The sequence below is a fragment of the Chiloscyllium plagiosum genome, unplaced genomic scaffold, assembly GCF_037043375.1.
Source record: "Chiloscyllium plagiosum isolate Xiang-an unplaced genomic scaffold, Cpla_swu_hap1 HiC_scaffold_29, whole genome shotgun sequence".
Classification (NCBI taxonomy): domain Eukaryota; kingdom Metazoa; phylum Chordata; class Chondrichthyes; order Orectolobiformes; family Hemiscylliidae; genus Chiloscyllium; species Chiloscyllium plagiosum.
The window spans coordinates 33990342-34016472 of NW_028270167.1; the positions used below are offsets into that span (position 1 = coordinate 33990342).

Genomic DNA, 26131 nt, shown 5'->3' on the forward strand with positions numbered 1-26131 from the left:
GGACCCGGGTTCGATTCCAGCCTCAGGCAACTGTCTGTGTGGAGTTTGCACATTCTCCCCGTATCTGCATGGGTTTCCTCCGGGTGCTCCGATTTCCTCCCACTGTCCAAAGATGTGGAGGTGCAGTGTTAGACTTGGGTGGACAAGGTCAGAAGTTATAGTTTAGAGGGTTTATTTGAAATCACAAGCTTTTGGAGCACTGTTCCTTCGTCAGGAGCAGAACCTCGAAAGCTTGCGATGTCAAATAAACCCGTTGGACTATAACCTGGTGTCGTGTGACTTCTGACCTTGTCCAAAGATATGCGGGTTAGGTGGATTGTCCATGCTAAATTGTCCATGTGGGATAGTCATGGGAACTGCAGGGTTACAGGGATAGGGTGGGGGTGAGGCTGTTGGTGTTCTTTGAATGGTCGGTGTGGATTTGATGGACTGAATGGCCAGCTTCTACACTGTCGAGATTCTATGCTTATTCTTTTAATAATTATTTTTAGCATGCATAGCGGATTGGCTAACTAATCAAAGATAGAGAGTTGGCCTGAGGGGGTCATTGATAAGTTGACAACCCGTAGCTAGTGATGTGCCACAGGGATCAGTGCTGGGGCCACACTTATTGACAATATATATATTAATGCTTCAGATGAGCGATGTCAATTTGCTGTAGCTAAGTATAGACAGATTTAAGCAAGAGAGTAAAATCTAGGCAGACAAAATATAATATGGCAAAATATGAGGTTTTTTCATTTTGGCAAGAAGGATGGAAGAGAGCTGAGATCATTTAAATGGAGAAAGACTGCAGATAACCAGCACAGAGGGATTTGGAAGTTCTTGTGCCACAAATCATGAAAGTTAGCATCCAAGTTTAACAGGTAATAGGGGATGTGAGTGGCCTTCATTTCAAAGGCAAAATATAAAACTAGGGAGGTCTTGCTAAAAATGTACAAGGCACTAGTCAGATCACAGCTGGAATACTGAGAACAATTGTGCTCCCCTTGCCTAATGAAAGATATATTGGGATTGGAGGCAGTCCAGAGAAGGTTCAGGCTGGAAGGACTGACTTCTGAGGAGAGGTGGAGTCTGCACTCACTAAAATTTAGAAGAATGAGAGGCAACTTTATTGAAATGTCCAAGTTTCTTAGGTGTCTTGATAGGTTAGATGTGGAAAGGTTGTTTCCTCTTGTGGGAGAGTCAAAATAAGGAATCACCCATTTAAGACAAAGCTGAGGAGGAATTTCCTTCAAAGGTTAGGTAATCTGTGGAATTCTTTACTGCAGAGAACAGTGGAGGCTTGTTCATTGAGTATATTCAAGGCTGAGATGGACAGATTTCTAAGCTGGAAGGATCCAAGGATTATGAGGAAAAGGCAGGAAATTGGAGTTGAGAATGATCAGATTACCCATGATCTGATTGAATGGCAGAGCAGACTTGATGGGCCGAAATGCCTTCTTTTGAGCTTCCATTTCATGGTCATTTAATCACCTGTGCAGACATTTTACGACATATCTCTGGGGTGGTTTAGACTTAAACTTTGCTTTATTGGTCTACCTCTATACTACAGGTACAATTTGGTTTCATGATGTTGGGTTACCTAAATGGATGCAGCCATGTGTATTCAATCCTGACCAGAATGACAAAAGTGCCATAAATACCAAACCGCCCCCATTAGTTAAAACTTGGATTTATTTATATTCCCTTTCATGATCTTATGACATTTCAAAGTGCTTTGCAGGCAGTTTAGCGCTTCTGAACAATTGACACGACGAAGAGTTAGGAAGCAAAATAACTCATTTGTCTCAATCGGAGCTCCATAATAATGATCAGACGATCTGGTTTTTGCCTAGCAATGTTTTAAATCAGACACCGGCAAGGTCTCTGTAAAATTGTGCCATAAGAGAGATGCTACCCTGAGAGCACATGCTAACATCTCAGCAACTTGTGATACCTCTGACAGTACAGCGCTCCCTCAGTACTGCACTGAAGTATCAGCCTAGATTTCATACGCCTGCCTCTGGAATGGGATTTGAACCTTCTCAAAGGTGAGAGATAGTGGGGGGGAGTAGGGAGCAGGAAATGTGCCCAATGCTGCCCTCATCCTGATGGCCACCTTTCTGTGTGGCTGCATCAAACTGGGCATAGACCCTCAGTATGTGAACACCAAGTGTCACTACATACTGAGGTTCTACCTGTCCCTGCTGTTGCATAGGATGGGTCTCGCTGCTGTAGGATTCTCCAAGTTGTTGTTCTGTTTCGTATTACGTGTCTATCATGAAGAAATTTGCAAAGGAAACAACTTTGGCCAGAAATCCATCAGGACGTGGTCAGCACACAGCATCCTCGTGACCCTGCGTGAAAAGGAGAGGGTAGATCCTGTCAGGTTATTCTCTGAGCAGACCGTCAAAATAATTTGACAGAATGCCTCATCACCAGAGCTTTCTAACCACTGCCAAGACATCACTTGTCTGGTGGTGAGGAGGTATCGCAGCTCGTCAGATCCCTTATGTACATCCAGAATCTCTGTGCCATTGCATGATACCCTCAAAGTGGATGGGGGAAGGTGTGAGCTTCCAAGTTCCAGGACGACGTGCTGAGAGATGGACTAAAGCTTTAGCCAAGGCACAATGGGGAAAGCCCACTGTCTAAGGTCTTTCTGCCAAAGTACAATGGGGTTTGTCAGTTATTGGACCCTCCCAGTGCCTCAAATATATGTAAATATAGTCTTATATAAGTAAGAAATGCTTTGAGTTTGTTAGTTCTACCAATGTGTACAGAATTGAACTGGTCTAGTGGCTATATATGTATAGAAAGTTTTTTTTATGATTAATGTATATTTTTGAAATAAACAAAAAGTGAGAGTTTTACCATTGACCCATGGCTAACTAAGTTGCTGGAGTGTCAGTGATGCTAACACACATTTTCTTCAGCACTTTTACTTTAGTTCGGAGGTCAGTGCTGTCAAAACAAAGCACCATGGGGTGAATGCATTCTAATTATAATTTGCAAAGATCACGCATATCATTAAAGTATCATTAATTTATCTTGGGCCATACTGCAGTGGCAAAGGACATAGGGTGTGGGAAATAAGCTGTTGCTAGTGACAATAAACCTCTCCGCCCCCACCCCAGTCTGACCCATCACCCTCACCTTGACCTCTTTCCACCTATCGCATTTCCGACGCCCCTCCCCCAAGTCCCTCCTCCCTGCCTTTTATCTTAGCCTGCTGGACAAACTTTCCTCATTCCTGAAGAAGGGCTTATGCCTGAAACGTCGATTCTCCTGTTCCCTGGATGCTGCCTGACCTGCTGCGCTTTTCCAGCAACACATTTTCAGCTCTGATCTCCAGCATCTGCAGACCTCACTTTCTCCACAATAAAATCACAGTATTGTTATGGTGCAGAAAGAGACCATTCAGCCCATCAAGTCTGCACCAGCTCTCCAAAAAAACATTTTGTTTTGTTCCATTCTTCTGCCTCCACCCTATAATCCTGCATATTTTGCCTTTTCAGATAACAGTCTCATTCATATGAATGCTGCAATTAAATCTGCCTCCACTACACACTCAGGCAGCGCATTCCTGACTTTAACCCATTCAGTGCATGGAAAAGTTAATTTTCCTCATTTTTGGTTTTGCCTCTATGATCTGGAGGTGCCAGTGTTGGACTAGGGTGTGCAAAGTTAAAAATCACACAGTACCAGGTTATAGTCCAACAGGTTTGTTTGGAAGCACCAGTTTTCGGAGCGATGCTCCTTCACCAGGTGGTTGCGGAGTATAAGATCGTAAGACACAGAATTTATAGCAAACGTTTACAGTGTGATGTAACTGGAATTATATACTGAAAAAGACCTGGATTGTTTGTTAAGTCTCTCATCTTTTGAAATGACCATGTTGGATTTAGTTCTTTCACATGTAAATCTGAGAACTTATTTTAAAGTACCATTCTCAAGTGAACTTTAACAATAGATGCCACGTCGGCCCAGATAATGCATTGAAGATATGATGTGCCCTGTGTGAGGCTGTCTGTATCCCAATATTCAGACTGATTGTATTTCTGAAAAAGAGATTTACAGAATCTTGCATGGATTCATGCAGTTTTTGAGCAAAATAAAATGTAATTCTGCAAGTACAAATTCACCCCACAAATTATGTGTGTGTGTGTGCGCGCGCGTGCGCATGTGGGTGTGTGCATAAGGGGAGGGTATGAGTGTCTGTGAGAGAGTTTGTGTATGTGTGTGAGTGAGAGTGTAAAGGAGCATAAGTCTGTGAGAGGGTGCGTGTGTGGGTGTGAGTGTGGGAGTGTATGTGTGAGCGTATGAGAGAGGATTTGCAGGAGTGTGTGTGTGTGTCTGTGCGTGTGTGTGGTGGGGTCACCTGTAGTGTGACATGAACCCAAAGTCCTGGTTGAGGCCATCCCCATGGGTACAGAACTTAGCTTTCAGCCTCTGCTCGGCCACTTTTCACTGCTGCCTGTCCTGAAGTCCGCCTTGGAGGACGGTCACCCGAAGGTCCGAGGTCGAATGTCCCGGACCACTGAAGTGTTCTCCAACCGGAAGGAGAACACTCCAGTCTGTTGTGCAGTGTCCATTTATCCATTGCCGTAGCCTCTGCTTGGTCTCGCCAATGTGCCATATCTCAGGGTATCCTTGCCTGCAGCGTATGAGATAGACAGTGTTGGCCGGGTCACGTGAGTACCTGCCGCATACACGGTGGGTGGTGTCCCCACGTGTAATGGTGGTGTCTGTGTCGACACTCTGACACGTCTTGCAGCATCTGCCATGACAGGGTTGTATGGTTTTGTCCTGAAAGCTGGGCAGTTTGCTGCAAACAATGATCTGTTTGAGGTTTGGTGGTTGTTTAAAGGTGAGAAGTGGAGGCGTGGGGAAGGTCGTGGTGAGGTCAGTGCTCCGAAAGCAAGTGCTTCTAAATAAACGTGTTGGACTATAACCTGGTGTTGTGTGATTTTTAACTTTGAATCTATGCCCTCTCTCAATCCTTTCACAAGAGGGAACAGTTTCTCCCTCCAATTTCCCAAGGCAAATTTGCATGACGTTTAATTTTTCTTGTGAATACATGTCATTGTAAGATTCAGTCTGAAAAATCAAAGATCTGCAAGTGCCCAGCATTTTGTGAACTGAACGTGTTGAATTGCATTAGCTCTAACCCTTGTCTCCAAAGCCCCTGTAGGAACTTTGCAGTGATGTCAGGGATGTCTTAATTTGCCCAAGATGCAGGGCAGGGCATATTTGGAGCTTCATCATTGACAGTGAGTCACTGACAGTGGAACCCCTGCTCACAAGCCCTTGTGTGGACTCGCACATTCTCTACAAAGCCACTTTTCCAACTTAATTGATTTTGCTGAGGTGATTTCCTTGGAACAACTGCAAAGAATTTCTTAACACAGTTTACAGTTAGAATATGGAATTCTGTCACATATGAGGACCACAAATGAATTCATAACTAAATTTGATAACTCCTTTGACAATATCAAAGCAATGGGGAACGAATGATAGAGTGAGACCTTATTAGGTATCCTGAATTTTCCAACAGTATAGGTTGTTCAATGGCTAGGGAGTGCTATCTACAGTGCAGGTTCAATCCCCACGCTGACTCTGACAGTTCATGGAGACCTGCTTCCTCACTTTGCCCTCTGTGGAGTGCTGCCCCTCAAACTGTCAATCATCTCTAACAAAGTAAGACATCTTTGTGGACTGTAACTAATTAGTTTAGATCAAATTGCTATTGATAGGTTCCTTTTCAATGTGAACATCCAACTATCTGCTCGTTTGTATGGCTTTCAATACGGGTTTTTCAATGACCAACTTATAAACACTCGTACTTACAAATGCAATCCCATACACTGGTGTCATTTAAAATATCCAACATACGAACAGTTTCTGAATTGTCCTTCATTGTGTTCCAACTTGCAAAAGGACTCAGAAATGGAACCTACTTGCAACCTAAGGACTGTGTGTGCAAAGACGGGTGGGAACAGGATCCTATCCATGCTGTGAGTAGAATATTGAAGACGAAGTTAAGTTTAATGAGATTGAAACTTAAGGCAAAAGACAATTGAAGGAAAGTATCAGATTAGAAATCATTACAATGTATCTGCTGTGATTCAATAGGAAGCACTCTGAGTCACAGGGTTTTGGGTCCAAATCCCACTTTAGAATTTGAGCATAAAACCAAAGACTGACTCTCTAGAGCACCGCTGAGGAAGTGCTGTACTGTCAGAAGTGCCACCTCATAGATATGATCTGAAACCAAAGTTGCTGCTCCTTGCTTGCGTGCTCATTAAGAAATTCCAAAATGTTATCATGAAGAGGAGTTATCTGTGGTGTCATGCCTAATATTTATCCCTCAATCAACAGATTGCACTGTCATTATCACAGCATTGTTTTGGGATATTGATTTGCACAAAGTTTTCCTACATTACAACAGTGACCACACTTGAGGAGTGTTTTTTTAGATTAGATTAGATTACATTACATTACATTACAGTGTGGAAACAGGCCCTTCGGCCCAACAAGTCCACACCGACCCGCCGAAGCGCAACCCACCCATACCCCTACATTTACCCCTTACCTAACACTACGGGCAATTTATCATGGCCAATTCACCTGACCTGCACATCTTTGGACTGTGGGAGGAAACCGGAGCACCCGGAGGAAACCCACGCAGACACGGGGAGAACGTGCAAACTCCACACAGTCAGTCGCTTGAGGCGGGAATTGAACCCGGGTCTCCAGCGCTGTGAGGCAGCAGTGCTAACCACTGTGCCACCGTGCCGCCCACTGTTTTGTTGTACAGTGATAGAGTTAGGGTTCACTTGAACCCGAACCCTAACTCTAACTCACTTTGTGACAGCCAGTGGTTATATTAAAGCACTACATAAAGGCAGATCTTCCTTTCTTTCAATCCCGAAGGTCCTTGGAAATGTCTTGAAGCAGCTCAACTCCTTAGTAACACTGTCAAGGCTACAGCGGAGAGGGTCAAAGAAAAAAAATATTCAAGATACAGGCATGACCTGTATCTTGAATACCCTCCCTTTTGGGTGTGTCACTGAAGGAGATGTCAGAGGGCAGCTATGTGGCAGTGCCCTCACAGACTCATATTGTCACATGCCAACAAGAACACCCAAGTTGCAATTGACTTGCAGACACTAGGTAGACCAATGCACCAATGGGGATAGCTGCAGACGGCGCCAACATGTACCTGAAAACAAGCCTCTGCTCTCTTTACCAGGCTCTCTTTACCAAGCTCTATAGTCACAGCTACACAGGTTGTGCAGCTATCGATTACTTTGGCATGCCACACTGAAAGCTGGATCTACTAAATTCAGGGGAATTCTGATGCAGCTTCCATTATCACTTTCAGTCAACACTCATGAAGGAATTATGTCTGCTCATGTCAGACTATCTTTGGGATGAGTGCTGAAAGCAAGATTTTGGTCATTTTTAATTCTGTGAAAAGAAATAAGTCCTCTTAAGTGATCAGTATTTTCTGAAGTGTTTTGCAACCACTAAAGTGTTTTTTAAAACATTAACACAACAGGGAAATCAATGATTATGAATAATAATCATATGTAACTTGGTGTAGGGAATGGAAGTTACAGGCTGTAGCTAATGGTGAGAAGTGATATGATCTAATGTGGTCTGAAGGAATACCTGAGACCTAATGGAATTGGGGAATGGATGAATGGATACATTAATTAAGAGGTAATTGAGTTTGAGTTGGTTGTATAAATATGGGGAGCTGGTAATCAGTGGGAAATGAATTTTATGGAATGTGGCTAACTGAAATAAGGCTTTCACATAAGAATGTGCACTTGTATTCTGTTTAATGCAGTTACCTTTAGGAGTATAACAAAAAGGACTATCATGGCCCACTGGTCAGCCAACAGGTATCTCAGGTCAGGATGACCCTAACCAGTGAGCTACTCACCATGATTCAACCATCAGTGGGTGCTTGAAGCTTTAAGTCCCTACTTGGGCAAACGGACAGAATCCATTGAGTATGGCAACCAACGAAAGGAAAGCAGATGCCAACGCTTTGGCAAGGGGCATGTCAGGAGCATGTTCACACAATACATGACAGGCAACTTTCAGCTGATCAGTAATGTGGGCAAGGCAGCCTTGATTAATATACAATCTGCACATTGGTATATAGATTCCCCACAAGAGACCAGGTTTACTGAAAGAGTGGATCAATTCATCTGGCAGGGGAAGAATTCTGGGGGGAGATGTGTGAGAAAGTTTTTAAAGGTGGGGTGTAAGGAACTGATGACTTTCAATGATATCTACAGCCTGCCAACCACCCTCACCCCTCTGCTTCTGTAGCTTGGAGTCTAACCTTGTTGGATGTTACCACCCCATTGGTGTAGCTGGTCAATGGAGCTTGTAGCTTCTGATTGGCCAGCAGCACTTGTCTGACTTCCACCTCCGAATCTTTTGTTCCTGGGAAGGATCCACTGTTGCCTGCTTACCAGTTGTCAGCAAATATCGCACCCATACCTTCCCCGCCCCTTCATCAATTATATAAATGGTTAACAGTTGATGTCCCATCAGGGATACATGTGGCACTTGGTACATCTTGCTGACCTGAAAAGATCCAATTATGTTTATGTCTGATTCCTGGCAGCAAGCAATATCTATCCATGCCAATACACTATTCCCTACCACGAACCTTTATTTCCTCCTTACATGGTTTGTTACCTTCTGGAAATCTAAGTACAGTACATCCCCTAGTTCTCCTTTTTTCCCAGCTCATATTATCCCCTGCCAAAGAACTCTAGCAGATTGTTCAAACATGACGTCCTTTTCACAAAATCTTGTTGACTCTGCCTGATTACCACATTCATCCAAGTGCCGTGCTCTAACCTCTTTAAGAAAAGCTTCCATGACCAATGTTCATCAGTTTCCTGTTTTCTGTCTTCTTCCTTTTTTAATAATAATCTAAAAGGAATAGCTCAAAATCAAAGGAATTACAGAAAATTAAAACCAAGGCATCAACTAACTCACTGGCTGCTTTTTTAAATGATATTAGAATGAAGTCTGTCAGGACCTGGGCACTTGTCAGTGCATAGCTCCAACAATTTATTCAGTGAGGGAGATGATGGCCTAATGGTATTATCACTCGATTGTTAATCCAGAGATGAAAAGTGTGCCGTTGCAAATGCACAGCTGGACAGGCAGCATTCGATGAGCAGGAGAGTCGATGGTTCGAGCATAAGTGCTTCATCAGGATGAAGGGTTTATGCCCTAAATGTCGACTCTTCTGCTCCTCGGGTGCTGCCTGACTTGCTGTGCTTTTCCAGCACCACACTTTATGACTCTGATCTCTGGCATCTGCAGTCCTCACTTTCTCCTATTAATCCAGAAGACCCAGGGAATGCTCTGAGGACACAGGTTCGATCCCACTATGGCAGAGGGTGGAATTTGAATTCAATAAAAATCTGGAATTAATAGTGAATGATGACCATGAATCCATTGCTGCTCTTTGGAAAAACCTGTCTGGTTCACTAATGCTCTTTAGGAAAGGAAACTGCCATCCTTACCTTGTCTGGCCTACATGTGACTCCAGACGCACAGCAATGTGGTTAACTCTTACCTGCAATCTGAGTAATTAGGGATGGGCAATAAATACTGGCCTAACCAGTGATACCCTCATCCCAAAAATGATTAAGAAAGTGCCTCTTTGCTGATTGTTGTGACTTTTCATTATAGGAGAGAGACTAGATTGAAGAACTTGTGATTTATATATTGAAGTTGAAAAGATGTGATAAAACAATGCTGTTTTGCCTCTCTTTTTCCCATATGTTGTTCAGGTTAGTGACAAGGAGAGTATCAGTGAGGATGGAGAATTAATTGAAAAGTTGGACATCATCGTATCCTGCAATAGTGAGGAGCCTCTCTTCACCGCTGAACAGGTAAATTCCCAAAGCCAACAAAGTCCACAGCAGAAAGAAGCAAAATGAAAAACAACTGGAATGTGGCATTGGTGCCATCATCTTCAAGAGAGACTCTCAGACTGGCTGCAAAAGCAAGTCTAAGTCTTCAGTGCAGAGAACATCTCGGGAAGAACAGACTGAACTAACTGCTGCCCATCATTCAATCCTAGGCTGGAGGATACTGAAAATGAGGGTGAACAACATTAAGATAAAAGACCCAAGAGCTGGAGAAGCTTAGCATCTGTGGAGAGAGAAACAGAGTGAACAATTTGGTGGCTCAGTGGTTAGCACTTCTACCCCTAGTGCTGGGGACTTGGGTTTGATTTTACCCTCGGGTGACTGTCTGTGTGGAGTTTGCACATTCTCCCAGTTTCCACGTGGGTTTCCTCCGGGTGCTCCATTTCCTCCCACAGTCCAAAGGTGTGCAGGTCAGGTGGATTGGCCATGCTAAATTGCCCGTAGTGTCCAGGGATGTGCAGGCCACATGGATTAGCCAAGGGAAATGAAAGATTATAGAGATGGGGGTGGGTCTGGGTAGGATGCTTCTCAGAGGGTTGATGTACACTTGATGAACCAAATGGGCTGATTTCACACTATAGGCATTCTAATCTATGAGGCAGAATCATGTTTGACTCAAAACATTAACTTTATTTCTCTCACCACAGACTGTGCCAGACCTGCTGAGTTTCTCCATTTTTATTTATTTCAGATTTCCAGTATCCATACTATCTTATTTTTATTTAAGTAATATTGACAACCCAGCTAAAAAAGCCCCAACCTTTATTATTTGAAATATTGGCTGAAAAGTCTTGAATTCAGCCCATGTTTGGAAAGATGACAGAAGTACGATGGATGATTATTGATCTACCATTGACCCTCCCCAGTGGAGGGTTAGGAGCTATTGCAAGAAAGTGCCTTACATCCTGGTCATAATAATTAAACTCCAGGTCCTGAGAAGCTGGTATGGGAGCCAGGAGTGGAAGTTGGGTGGCTGGATGTTTAGTGGAAATGGGCAAGAGGGCAGAAAATGGGTCACAAGAGCAAAATGTGTGAGAGATAGAGAATAAATAGAGATAACCAACAGTTTAGCTTGGGCCGCAAGTATTCTGTTTGAGAGTTGCAGGGAAGCAATGAATCACTATAGCCTTACCAGACCAGAGGGCTACACTCTCATTAGAGAGTGATGACTCGTGGTGGTTTTACCTGAGGGTCATCATGCCTCATGTGAGGGGAAATATTGAGAAGGTTACCATGACAGAAGTTACCATCTGTTGTGTCACTCTATATGGCAAATGAGCCAGCCAACCGAGCTAACCAACTCCCAGAAGGAAGGGAGAGTGGTAACTGTTAAAAAATACTTCTTCTCATGACCAAGATGTCCATAAACTCCTGGCACATATTATTGGCTTGTGGGGGTGAAAAGAACAGCAGAGAGGGGTTTCAGGAGTCTGTCAGTGTTGAAGTCAGGAAGCTACAGATTATCCAGAATGATCATTATGTGAGAGTAAGAATTGATAGATCTAGCCAACCAGTTCAGCTTAAGCCTATGATATGTGGAGTAGTGACTAGAGTGGGAAAAACTTTACTGAGGGCAAGACCATCAAAGGAAAAGTTAGTGTTATTCAGCTGCAGACATATTGGTGAATGGAGATTGAAAGGTGAGGCAGCTTGAAAGGAAATTGTAAATGATCGGTGAGGCACTTTTCCCAACGATAGCAGCTCCCCTCCACCCCCCAGCTCAGCACAGTGTAGGAACCTGAAGTGTACACAGTCTGGGTGCATCATTATTACCCTCACCCACTGACCATCCAACATCTTCAAACAGAACTCTGAGGGAAAAAACAATGTTCAAAAGAGTCGAGTTAGCGGAACGTCTGAGATGTAAGTGTCCGCTCATCCACCTACAGGTCATTGAGGAGATTGAAGAGATGATGCAGAATTCCCCTGACCCTGAGGTTGAGGAGACTCCGTCACAGTCTGACAAACTCTCAGTCCTCTCGCAGGATGTCCAGGTGTTCAAACCATCCAGCAGTAACAACAACGTCCGGATGGGAGGTGAGGTGTTAGTCATTTACCAATACATGGATCACTGTATCACCCCACTCTATCATTGGGGGGATGTTTACATGAGTGGTTTGGGGAAGTTTGATGGGTTAATATTTTACAGTTCCAGTCTTCTTTAAAGTTATAGCTCAAAGCTGATTTCCTGTGGTTTTGCCCACGATGAGGTGATGGTCAGAATGTGGTAACCGGAGGAAGCCAGTCAAGCTTGTGTCACAGTTATGATTGGTTATGACAGATCTGCAGTTCTACTCATTCACTTTTATTGCCCTAAGTAACAAAAATGCACTGTTATGCCAGGAACATTACACTTGTCACACACACAATATTACTTTATAAAAGGCTATGCCCCCATCATTCAGAATATATTTTGTGCATCTGAAAGTGTGGTATATTTGATTTAAGATGAATGTGTGCAACAAGTTAATTTGCAAGAGTTTTTAAATATTTCTGCAGTCACAAAATGTCCAGACTTTGGTTGCAGCTCAGCTTCTAGCTCTTTCTGTGGTGTCTGCTTACTTTAGTTCTGAGGCAAGGCCCAGCCTTAACCACACTAAGTGTAGATCAGTTACCAGACTCTCATAATCTAACAGAAATGAGTGAGCATTTAAGCACGGCAGATGAAAATCAATAAAAAGGATAAATGCTGATATAAACAGAAGGTGCCTCAGTGCATGGTTTAATAACTTCATCTCTGGGATGTAAGCAGTACCTTGTCAGCAGAGGTTGAATAGAATGGGCCCGTGTAGAAGACTGAGAGGTAAATGCTGAGAGGTTGTTTCCCTGACTGGAGAGTCCAGGGGCATTGTTTCCTGATAAGATCCAGCTACATGGGACTGAGATGAAGAGAGCTTTCTTTACTCAGACAATTATGAATCTTTGAAATTCCTCCCCTTGATGAGATGTCACTGTGAAGAGTTAAAATGGCGATTGAGAGATTCTTCGCAAAAGGGAAACAATCAGGGGATATGGGGAGCATGTGAGAAAGTGTGGCTGAGGTGAAAGAACGTAATGATAGATTAGTGAATAGTGAAACAGGCTTCAGGAGCTCGGTGACCTCCTTTATCTATTTCTTGTCATCAAAAGGCTCCCTGACACTCTTTCTTTTATACTTTTGAAACAAAAAGTGTCCTTCTCCCCTCCCCCAAACACCACAGCCCGACCCCACCCTGAAACATTCCTCTGACAGAACTAAAGTGCTACTTGATAAAGTGCTGCCAATTTTTTTTTGCAAAGCTTCAAACCACTCAATCATATCCTGAAATTAAGAGGTTTCTTTGTGCAAGTATAGCTTTCACCACAAAGTTCATAATTCAAAATTGCTGAAATCAATTCACATTTTAGGTGCTAAATCCCACCAAGTTCAATGTGATGTTTTACCTCATTTAAATCATCAAATGATTGAAACTTTCTTTCTATCACATTCAGAACACTGGGATCTAGTAACACAATTAACGTTGTATGAAATATTAATCAAAGGTGTTTGATGAATTGCCTTCATCTTAACTCCTCATTGAATCGTTTGGGGAAGTTGACAGGACTTACATCTAGGAAAGAACTGGAGCCCCAAATATGTCCCAACATACCACTTCATTTTAACTGGACTACATTCTATTAATGCTAACACCACCAACAGACAGCTAGGTATAAAATGTCAAGTGAATCTGTTAACCTACTTTTCTCCAGTCATCAGACAAAGAATTCTAACCACAAATCACAAATGATCATAAGATTAACATGTTCAGGTGGAAGCACTTATAATAGCATGTTAATGCTAAGCATTAATAATCTGCAAGATATTCAGCAGATTAGCAGGTAGAATTAATATCTAATAAAAACTAAAAGAATTGTGGATACAGTAAATCAGAAACAAAAACAGAAATTGTTGGAAGGGCTCGGCAGGTCTGACATCATCTGTGAAGAGAAATCAGAATTAATGTTTTGGGTCCAGTGACCCTTCCTCAGAACTAATGTGTAAGTCAGAGTGAGTGGATGACTATAGCTATCATTAGTGGAGCTCTATTTATTTGCTCTTTCATACCTCCTTTTATACCTAATGTGGAAAATTAGCACACAGTAAAGTCAGTTTAGTTCAGACCCATGTGTGCAGCAAGGAACAGGTTTAGGGTGGCATGGTGGCTCAGTGGTTAGCACTGCTGCCCCACAGTGCCAGGGACCTGGGTTCGATTCCCGTCTCAGGTGACTGTCTGTGTGGAATTTGCACTTTCTCCCTGTGTCTGCGTGGGTTTCCCCCGGGTGCTCCAGTTTCCTCCCATGATCCAAAGATGTGCAGGTTAGGTTAATTGGCCATACTAAATTGCCCATAGAGTTAGGTGTATTCCACCTCATTCCTGAAGAAGGGCTCATGCTCGAAACATCGATTCTCCTGCTCCTTGGATGCTGCCTGACCTGCTGCGCTTTTCCAGCAACACATTTTCAGCTGTATTCCACCTTACCCCATTTACAACCTGCCAATTCAGCATCATCCTCATGGCTTGTCCTACCTGCCAATCTTCCTTCCCACCTATCCGCTCTGACCCATCACCTTAATCCCCCCCCTCCATCCACCTATTGCACTCTTACTATCTTCTCCCCAGCCCCACCTCCCTCCCATATATCTCTCCACCCCGGAGGCTCCCTGCCTTATTCCTGATGAAGGGCTTTTGCCTGAAACATCGATTTTCCTGCTCCTCAGATGCTGCCTGACCTGCTGTGCTTTTCCAGCACCACTCTAATTTTGACTCTGATCTACAGTCCTCACTTTCACCTAGTTAGGTACATTAGTCAGGGGTAAATATAGGGTAGGGGAATGGGTCTGGATGGGTTACTCTTCGGAGGGTAGGTGTGGATTTGTTGGGCCGAAGGATCTGTTTCCATACTGTAGGGAATCTAATCTTATATGTAAGTGGGGGAAGAAGTGGCTCTTGTTTATTAATGTAAAATGGAAGCAGTAAGGCCCAACTTTGATCACGACCATTCTACACCACAATTATGCCTGTAATTAGATTAATTCATGTTCCAGGCTGCTCTGCAATGGGGGAAGTGTGTGTGAATTTGTAACAAGCCTTTTAGTGGAATCAGATGGCTGGACATGCTCTTCTTATTTTAGTCATCACCCATCATCTGTTTCACAGATTGAAATCCAGATGTTGAGTTTAGCAACAAAAACCCTTCCCTGTCCAGAAGCCAACTCACCGCTGGGGAAGAAGCCAGCTCTTGTTTTTGGTTTCTGTCATCAAATCAGCCAGTTAACAGACCAACTCACCAAATCACCCATGTCATTGAGTAAACAATTAATAATTTTCAAGCACCACTCGTGGGCGGCACGGTGGCACAGTGGTTAGCACTGCTGCCTCACAGCGCCTGAGACCCGGGTTCAATTCCCGCCTCAGGCAGGTGGAGTTTGCACGTTCTCCCCGTGTCTGCGTGGGTTTCCTCCGGGTGCTCCGGTTTCCTCCCAAAGATGTGCAGGTCAGGTGAATTGGCCATGCTAAATTGCCCGTAGTGTTAGGTAAGGGGTAAATGTAGGGGTATGGGTGGGTTGCGCTTCGGCGGGTCGGTGTGGACTTGTTGGGCCGAAGGGCCTGTTTCCACACTGTAATGTAATCTAATCTAATATCAAAAATAGGGAGGGGAGTAAATTAGAATGGAACTGGGAGAGCTCACATTTTCTTTCAGTCAACCTGCTCAGACATATATCTCTGAGGCAGGAAGGACTTGAACCACGGATTGCTGGCTCCAAGGTAAGGATACCACCACAACATCACAAGAACCCATTTCTTTGTCACTTTTGTTTTATATTCAGAAGTACTTTCACACACATCTGAACAATTTTTTTTTTGCCCATCACCAAACCAACCTTGTCATTTTTCACCTGTGGTGCGCCATCACTGAAATCATCCATGTTTCCAACTAACCTGCAGAGCCCATCAATGCAGCAATACCAAAGGTGAGAGAGAGGTAAGAAGAGAGGGATGAGGTTAAATCAAAGTGGAGTTGGAAGGGACGAAAGGACATTCCACCCCTTGCGGGGCCCACCTCTTCCTAAAAGCATCAAAAATATTGATAGGCACTGCATGCTCCCTCTCTAAGGACACCCAGGCCTGAAAATAGCGACAGAAGAGGGGATGGGAGTCAGGAAAGATACCTACTTTTTTCTCTTCGTATCCAGACAACTTGCACACAACTGAACATTTCTATTCCCTCACCAAATCACGTGTTTTTTCATCTATTAACCGCCACCAGTAAATCACCCTTGTTTTCCAATTGATTGATTGACATTCAAAACCCATTAAGGGCAATACAGAGCACCAAAGGTGAGGGAGAGGTAGAGAGCCAAATCATAATGGAAATTGATATTGTGTATAGACAATCCATTTACTGTCTTGCTGTGCAGCTTTTTCTAATCAACCTGTTCAGAGATATTGTTACACACCTCTAGAGCAAGTGGGACTTGAACCCAGGGCTCCTGGCTCAGAGGTAGAGACACTACTTTTTACAGTCAACTCTGATCAACCATAATCTTCCGGGCAAATCCGAGACCCCTCGGGAGGGGAAACCCTATCCAGAACATCCCGAGCATAGAGCATATAAAATTCACAAAAATAAAGGCTGTCTAATACACTCACAACAGTATAATAAAAAACTATCTCTAAATAATAAAAAAAAAGTATTTAAATGGAGATTTTCCCCCTTGTTCCCAGGGGGTGTCACTTCCTTTCCAAAGGTCCATCGTATCCTCTCCCAACCAATGCCCCACCCTTGACCCAGGCACTCCTCAATAGGATGAGGAGAATTCAGATATAATACAAAGCTAGTGTTAACAGTGAGCACCCTACCACCCCTCCCCTCCACCCACACCAACACCTGGATATATTTGGTAATGTTAGTACCATGTATAAACATATATAACTATAAAATTACAATCTCAACAACAAATAATTAAATATAATAATACAAAATAACAAGGGAAAACAACCCCGCTCCTAGAGACAGAGGTAAAATAGAATAAGGTAACCACCTCCCCCCACCAACATTAACTAAACCCCCTGGCTTTTATATATATCTATATATATATATATATATATATACATACACATACATACATACATATATATATACACATACATAGAATAATAAAAAAAAAATCCCAAGGGGAGGAGAAAATCGTTAAATACAGAACAAATAAATAAATCCCTCTCCCCACCCCCCAAAATAATATTAAACAGTAAGGTAAGAAAAAAGAAAAAGGGGGGTATATAAACCGGAGTTGGGGGGAAGGCAAACCAACATCCATTATCTCTTACAATTTATCTAAGAGAGTCCAAAAATTCCTTAGCCTTCTCCGGCAATCCGAAGTTATACACGGATCCTTCATGGTTAAAGCGTAGCGTCGCTGGGTAGTGTAAAGAGTACTGAATATTTAAGTCTCTTAAACACTTCTTCGCCTCATCGAATGCCTTCCTCTTTCAGACCAGAGCTGGGGAAAAGTCCTGGAATAACATGATCTTGGATCCTTTATAGATCATAGCTTGGGGGTCTTTTCCAAGATTCTAGAGGCTTCTAGGAGTATCTGCCTCTCCTTATAGCTCTGCAGCCGGAACAGGACCGGGTGGGGGCGCTGGTTCGAGCCGGGCCCGCGTATTGCAACCCGGTAGGCCCATTCTACCCTTACCTGGCCTGATCCAGCTTCCAGATTTAAAAGCTGTGGCAGCCACTGTTCGAGAAACGCTGTAAGCTGGCCTTCCTCTTCCCGTTCGGGAAGGCCCAGCAAACGAATATTTTTTCCCCCGATTATCGAGGTCGTCAATGTGATTCTCTAAGGTCCGGACTTGATGTTTGAGAGTCCGGACCCGATCCACGGCCGATTGAGCTGTAGTTTTGGAGGTCGCGGCCTTTAGCTCCGTCCCCCGACTCGGCACTCGATCTCTTTAATGTCTCGGTCGTGCTTTTGCAGCGCGGCCGAGAGTGAGTCCCATCGGCTACGGGATTCTTCAATAAAAGCGTCGATCTTCGCATCCAGTTTGGAGATTATTTCCGCGAGGCTCGCCACCGTAGGTATGTCCCCCGGGGCGGCTGTGGACGCCTCTGCTGCAGCTGGAGAGGGTGGGGGAGGGGTTTCTGCTTGCTGAGAGCTGAGAGCTTTGGTCATTTTTACTGAAGATTAGATTGTTTAAATTTAATACTAAGCAACTAATTAAATTAAACAGCAATTTTAAATGATTTGGTGAGTGTGGTGGGGGTGGGTGGCCCACTTTGCCCAAGTCTTGGGAGAAGCACTGTAGACTCAGACTTGCTGGGTCGCCGCCATCTTGGATCCCCCCGATACTTGCATTTATAAATAGAGACATAGAGTATAAAAGCAAGGAAGTGACTCTACACCTCCACAAATCATTAGTCAGACCATATTTAGAGTAATGTGTTCAGTTCTGGGCAGTTTATTTAAGGAAGGATGTTAAAGCCTTGGAGGGAGATCAAAGGAGATTTACAAGAATGGTCCCAGGAATGAGAGATCTTAGATACAAGAAAATATTAGAGAGATTAGGCTTATTCTCCTTGGAGTAGAGAAGAGTAAGAGGTGACCTTATTGAGTTGTTGAAAATTGTGAAGAATTTTAACAAGATAAATAAGGGCATTCTGTTTCCACTGGTTGGTCAGTAACTACTGGTCACAACTTCAAGGTTGTGAAATAATATGTAAATGGATAGATTACGTGAGTGTGTGAAAGGTGAGGTTGTGTACTTTGGTGGCAAGAGTAGAAAAGCAGAATATTATTACATCAAGTTGGATGGTCAGGTAATGTGTTGATTCTGTGTGATGTGGGAGCTGGTGGACCCCATTCTGATTCCCAGTGACCATGTCAGTTGTAAATGTTGGTTGCTGCAAGATCACCGGCTCAGAGTCAGTGAGCTGAAATCTGTACTTCAAGCAATGCAACACACCAGGGAGGGGGAGAGTTACTTGGATGCTGTGTTTCAGGAGACGGTCACACCCCTTAGACTAACGAACTCGAATTTGGCCAGTGGTCAGGGACAGGAGGGTGTGGCTGTGTGAGGGAGGCAGAAGGATCCAGAAAGTAGAGTTGCATGAGCCTCACCCCCCACCCCCCGCCCCCCGAGCTTGTCCAACAGGTTCAAGAGTTTTGCTCCCTGTCTGGATGGGAATGGTTGACTGCAGCGAGGATGAGCCAAACGACTGAAGCACTGTGGTGCAGGGAACCATTCAAGTGTGGGGAGAGAGGAAAGATGTTGCTGTAATTGGAGATAATACAGTTAGAGACAGAGACACTGCTTTCTGTGACTAGGATTGAGAGTCCCGAGTTGCCTGCCAGGTGCTCGGATTCAGGATATCTCATCCGGGCTACAGAGGAACTTGGAGTGGGAGGGGAAAGATCCAGTGGTCATGGTCCATGTAAGTCCCAGCAACATAGATAAAACTCCCTTAGCAGAGATTCTGCTAAGAGGGTATGAACAGCTAAGAGCTAAATTAAAAAGTAGAACCAAAAAGGTAATATTCTCTGGATTACTATCTGAGCCATGAGTTAATTGACACAGGGTCAACAAGATTAAGAAGGTAAATGTGTGGCTCAAAGGTTGGTGAGGGAGAAAAAAGTTTATATTCATGGGACATTGGCACCCGTACTGTGGAAGGCATGACCTGTTCCGATGGGACGCTCTTCATCTGAACCGTGCTGTGACCAGAATTCTAGTGAATTGCATAACTTGGGCCATAAATTAAGTAAGGAGGGGAGGATTCAATTACAGGGTAAATTAGAGAACCCAAATTAAAGAAGGAGGTAAGAGTGCAGAGCTCAGGAGAGGTTATTAAAATCTCCCGCACAGACACACATAGGACAAGGTTTATGGAAAGGGTTAGCAATCAAATTCCAAGCACACTGGACAAATGAATGACAATGAGAAGAGGGATGGTTAATACAGGACTGAAGGTATTATATCTGAATGCGGAATAAGGTAAATGATCTTGTGGCACAGATTACGGCGCTGGAGAGATAGTAGTGAGGAGCAAGGAAGTAGCTGAGGAACTGAATAATTACTTTGTGTCAGTCTTCACCGTGGAAGACACAAGTAATATTCCAAAAATTCAAGAGAGTGAGGGAGCAGAGTTGAGTATGGTGGCCATTGCCAAGGAGAAGGTTCAAGAAAAACTGAATGGCCTGAAGGTGGATAAATCGCTTGGACCAGATGGACTACACCCGTGAGCTCTAAGGGAGATAGCTGAAGAAATTGTGGAAGCATTAGTGGTGATCTTTCAGAAATCACTGAAATCATGGAGGGTTCCAGAGGACTGGAAAATCGCTAACGTGATGCCTCTGTTGAAAAAGGGAGTAAGGCAAAAGATGGAAAATTGCAAACCAATTAGCCGAACCTCAGTTGTGAGTAAGATCCTGGAGTCCATAGTGAAAGATGAGATTTTGGAATATTTGGAAGTGTATGGTAAAATAGGGCAAAGTCAGCATGGTTTCATCAAGGGGAGTCATGCCTGACAGATCTGATAGAATTCTTTCAGGAAGCGATGAGCAGGTTAGACCAAGGAGGGCCAATGGATGTTATCTACCTGGACTTCAACAAGGCCTTGGTCTAGGTGCAGCACAGGATTCTGCTGAGTAAGATAAGGGTCCATGGTGTCAGAGATAAAATGCCAGCATAGATAGAAGCCTGGCTCTCTGGCAGGAAACAGAGAGTGGGAATAAAAGGGTCCTTCTTAGGATGGCAGCTGGTGACAAGTGGTGTTCCCGCAAGTCTCAGTGTTGGAATCACAACTTTTCACATGACGTAGATGAAGGAACTGAGGGCATTCTGCTAAGTTTGTAGACAATACAAAGATAAGTAGTGGTACAGGGAGCATTGAGGAGGCGGGGAGGTTGCAGAAGGATTCAGACAGGTTAGGAGAGAGGTCAAAGAAGAGGCAGATGGAGGACAATGTGAGAAAGTGTGAGGTCATGCACTTAGGAAGAATAGAGGCATGGACTGTTTTCTAAGTGGGAGAAAATTAAGATGTATGAAGTGCAAAAAGACTTGGGGTCCTCTCAAGGTAAACTTGCGGGTTGAGCCAGGAGTTAGGGCAAATACAATGATGGCATTTATTTTGAGAGAACTCGAATATAAAAGCAGGGATGTACCTCTGGGGCTCTGTAAGGCTCTGGTCAGACCACATTTGGAGTATTGTGCCCAGTTTTAGGCCCCATATCTCAGGAAGGAAGTACTGGCCCTGGAGTGTGTTCAGAGGACGTTCCCTCGAATGGTCCCAGGAATGAAAAGCTTAACAATAAGGAAAGTTTTAGGACTCTGGGTCGATACTCAATGGAATTTAGAAGAATGAGGGTGGCTCTAATAGAAACTCACCGAATACTGAATTGATTGGAAAGAGTGGATGTTGGGAAGATGTTTCCATTGGTCGGAGAGATTAGGGCCCGAGGGCATAGCCCTAGAATAAAGCGAAGACCTTTTAGAATGGCAGCAAGGATAAATGTCTTCAACCAGAGAGTGGTGAATCAATGGAATTTACTGCCACAGAAGGCTGTGGAAGCCAGGTCATTGAGTATATTTAAGGCTAAGGTAGATAGGTTCTTGATCTTGAGTATCAAGGGGATCAAGGGTTACGGGGAGAAAGCAAGAGAATGGGCTAGAAAAACTTACCAGCCATGATTGAATGGCAGAGCAGACTCAATGGGCCGAATGGGTTAATTTCTGTTCCTATGTCTTATGATCTTTGGTCTTATTATTTAATTAGAGAGAGATTGTACATTACAATGCTGCAGGACAAAGGGGTGTGGGTGACCTTGAACATGAATCATAATAAATTAGTATGTTTGTACAGCAAATAATTAGAATGGTAAGTAGAATGTTGACTTTTAATACAGGGGGTGTGGGTTTGAGTATAAAAGTAGGAAAGTCTTGCTGTAATTGCACAATTTTGGTGAGATCACACCTGTAGTATTGTGTAGAATTTTTGTCTCCTTATTTAAAGAGACATAGATTTGTATTAGATGCCATTCTGAAAAGGATTTGGATTCTGAAAAGGATTAGTATACTGACTCTTGGTGTCAAGGTGTTGCCATATAAGGAGAAAGTGAGGACTGCAGATGCTGGAGATCAGAGCTGAAAATGTGTTGCTGGAAAAGCGCAGCCTCCAAGGAGGCTGCCTGACCTGCTGCGCTTTTCCAGCAACACATTTTCAGCTGTTGCCATATAAGGAAAGGTTCATCACATTGGATCTATATTCATTGAAGTTTAGAAGATTGAGAAGTGATCTAATGGAAACATAGAAGATTCTGCGGGGTTTTAACAGGGTAGTCAATAACCTGGGGACACAGTTTGAGAATAAGATGATCCCTTTTAAGAACATTGTTAATCTTTGGAATGCTGTACTCCCAGAGAAGGTGAAGTTCAGGCCTTAATCAGATCAACTATGATCTTATTAAATGGTGGAGTAGACGAGAAAAGCCAAATGACACAATCCCACTCCTATTCCTTATATCACCTGCCCGTTGTCCACTCATTCCACCAACCCAACTGTGTTGATTTGAATTTCTTAATGCTTCCAAGTTTCATGTCAACAGTAAATTTTGAATTTGTGTCTCTCACACCAAAGTCTGGATTATTAACACCTATCAAGAGGAATGATATTTCTGATTTTAGTCATTTTCTAGGTACTTTATTAATAAGAAATGCCAGTTGTGAGAGGCTCAGTCTTGTTCCCTTGGACTCACTCGCTTGAACGTCTTGAAGATTACTGAACATTCAACCTTAAGTACATCTCCCACCAAATTTGTAGCACTTTTTCTCACAATTGCGCATATGAACCTGCAGTATCAACTAAATCATGACATATTTGTTTGTTGCGAAGGAAAGTCTGTGTTCCCCATTAGGTTCCTTTTCAATCTTTCCCGTCTCACCTTAAACCTATGCCCTTGAGTTTTGGACTCTCCTACCTTGGGGAAAAGACCTTGGCTATTAACCCTATCCAGCCCGTCATGATTTTACAAATCTCAATAAACCTCAATCTCTGACGGTACGGGGGAAAATAGTCCCAGCCTATCCAGCCTCTCCCTATAGTTCATACCCTCCAACCACAGCAATATCTTTGTAAGTCTTTTCTGCACTTTTCCTATAGCAGGGAGAGCAGAGTTGAATGCAGTAATCCAAAAGTGGCTCACATAATGTCCTGTACAGCTGTAACTCGTATACTCGATGCACTGACCAATAAAGGTAAGCGTACCAAATGCCTTCTTCACTACCCTGTCTTCCTGTGACTCCACTTTTAAGGAACTATGATCCTGCACTCCAAGGTCTCTTTGTTCAGCAACACTCCCCAGGACCCTACCATTAAGTGTATAAGTCCTGCCCTGATTTGCCTTTCCAAAGTGCAGCACCTCACATTTATCTAAATTAAACTCTGTCCATTGTCCATTGGAGGTTCCTTCTTGTCTTGTGAGGCAAGCGAATAGATTGAAAAAATTTGAGAATTTCAATCTCAAGAGCAAAAATGATTAAAGAAGTAAAGCTCAGTAGTGATAGTGTGCTTGAATGGTATTTTTGGTTACTCCAGAATTGGAATCAATCAGTTTTTGTTATTCTGTTTCACAAACTCTCTGTGTGCATCAATGGAAAGTGCTTGCTATTGGTTAAAATCTAATTGAGAGGTCTATGTCGAGGATCACTGATATCTGGCTGAGTTAGAGACTATGGTCTAATTGAATTAAAAACATAGAAGCAGAAGTAGGCCATTCAGCCCAGTGAGCCAGCTCTGTAATTTAAATAAATTATGTCTGATCGAACATTGGAATGGCATTTACCCATGTTATCCCCTCAACTCTTTACATTATTGATAATTAAAAATTTCTTAACCTTTACTTTAAATATACAAAAAGACTAAGATCACACAGATTTCTGAACTCCAAAATGATCACAACTCTCCAGTAAAAAGATCTCTTCTCATCTCAGTCCAAAATGGCATTCCCCCTTATTTTTAAATTGTGCCTCCTGGTTTTTTGACTCCCCAACCAGGGGGAAGATTTTATGTGTATCTCCCCTGCCTATCCTTTACGTATTTTGTAGGTTTCAATGAAATCACCTCTACTCTTCAAACATCTAGAGAATAAAGGCCCAGTTTGCCGAGTCTCTCTTCATAGGACAGTTATGTGGTCCAAGGAACAAGTCTGGTGAACCATCATTGCACTCTCTGTATGACAATAATATTTTTCCTGAGATAAGGAGTTAAAAATTGCACACAATACACCAGGTGCCATCTGAAACTTTTCCTATAAAATTGGAGCAACATCACTACTCCTTACTCACATCCTCTTGCAATAAAGGCTAATACTCCATTAGCTGCCTTAACAGCTTGCTGCACTTGCAAAATTGATTTGTTTACAACAATAACTCGATAAGCCAAAGAGTGTGAAAGTAGTAAAAGTGAACTATCAAATTTTAAGTTCCAACATCTGATTATTATTCCTGAAACCTTCCATGGCTTTAAAATAAGGAGAAATATTGAACTAAAGTGGCTGCCAAGGTCACCTAATTGCACATTGAGACAATCCAAAAGACCCATATGGAATAAATTAACAAATCTGTATTCAAATTTGCTTTTTATTGAAAGACATTGAAACCAGGCAACTGAGTCAACATCAGGAAAATTCTGTTTTAATTCATACATTTCTGAGTTTCACATATTGGGAGATGAGAGGCATGCCCAATTGTTAGCTGGCTTGGAAAGACAGTAGAACTAGACTTGGGAATATAAAACAAACCATATTTCAGTATTCATAGAGATGTACAGCATGGAAACAGACCCTTCAGTTCAACATGTCCATGCTGACCAGATATCCCAACCCAATCTAGTCCCACCTGCCAGCACCCAGCGCATATCTCTTCAAACCTATTTATATATTCATCCAAATGCCTCTTAAATGTTGCAATTGTACCAGCCGCCACCTCTTCCTTTGGCATCTCATTCCAGACACGTACCACCCTCTGTGTGAAAAAGCTGCCCCGTAGGTCTAAGCTGCAGAGCAGAAAGAATGATGAGCCATAGCAGCAGAATCTGGAAGATTTTCTATCTCTTTTATTAACTCTCTCTCTCTGTCTCTCCCCCTATTTCCCTGATCACCACAGCAGACAGTACTCAGTGAAAAGCAAATTGGGAAACCAAGCATTCACTGAGAGCACAAAGGTATCTACAATCTTTGCCAGTAAACAATTAAATAACAATTACCCAAGTTAAAAATCTAACACCCCAAGAACTTTAAGAACTTTTAAGCGGCACTACCATTATTCTTCCTCTCTGTCCCACTCACTGTCTCCATTTAGAACATATTACTTCTGTTTGTGTCTGTGTTTGACATTGTGTTTATTATTTTTTCTCTGGCTGAGTAGGCATTAAATTTCTTTTTCTTTTACTCAAGAAAAGGTGAGTAATTAACTCCTTAGGGTGGCATGATGGCTCAGTGGTTAGTACTGCTGCCTGGCAGTGCTAGGGACCCAACTTCAGTTCCTCCCTCAGGTGATTGTGTGGAATTTCTGTATTCTCCATGTGGGTTTCCTCCAGGTGGTCCGGTTTCTTCCCAAGTCCAAAGATGTGTAGGTTAGATGGATTGGTAATGGTAATTTGCCCATGGTATCCATGGATGTGCAAGCTAGATGGATTAGCCATAGGAGTTACAAGGACGGGGGTGGGTCTGGGTGTGATGTTCTTTGGAAGGTCCGTGTGGACTCAGTGGGTAGAATGGCCTGCTTCCACGCTGTAGGGATTCTGTGATTCATTTTTGACCTAGTTAATTACTGTTTTAATTGATGATTAAGTGCGCATGAATAAGGATGACCGAAAGGGGCTTACTGATGAATGAAACTTTAATTGAAGGTTTAGCCAATGGGACCAGGTTAAAGGAAGCTTCTAAAGGACAGAGGATTCTGGAGAAACAAAGGGATTGAGGGTGGGGTTACAACCTGTGGGTCGAGTGACTGATGGCGTGGTGAAGCAGGCAACCTGAGTAAAGTACAGAGAGGTCTGGGAGAGGAAAATTTACCTACAGAATAATAAGGAATATTCTGATGGATATTGAAGGGGGCAGAGAGTTATACACATAAATACAGCAAGAATGAAGTAGC

At 43.1% G+C, this 26131-nt stretch overlaps 1 protein-coding gene across 3 annotated transcripts in view; it reads left to right on the forward strand.

Moving 5' to 3' along the window:
• Nucleotides 1-26131, forward strand: part of fez1 (fasciculation and elongation protein zeta 1 (zygin I)) — a 101658-nt gene that overhangs the window by 48721 nt on the left and 26806 nt on the right. For all 3 annotated transcript variants that reach the window (XM_087976478.1, XM_043676871.2, XM_043676870.2), the window contains exons 3-4: nucleotides 9819-9920; nucleotides 11849-11996. In XM_087976478.1, coding sequence (XP_087832604.1) covers nucleotides 9819-9920; nucleotides 11849-11996 — 250 coding nt within the window. The remainder of the gene's footprint in view (nucleotides 1-9818; nucleotides 9921-11848; nucleotides 11997-26131) is intronic.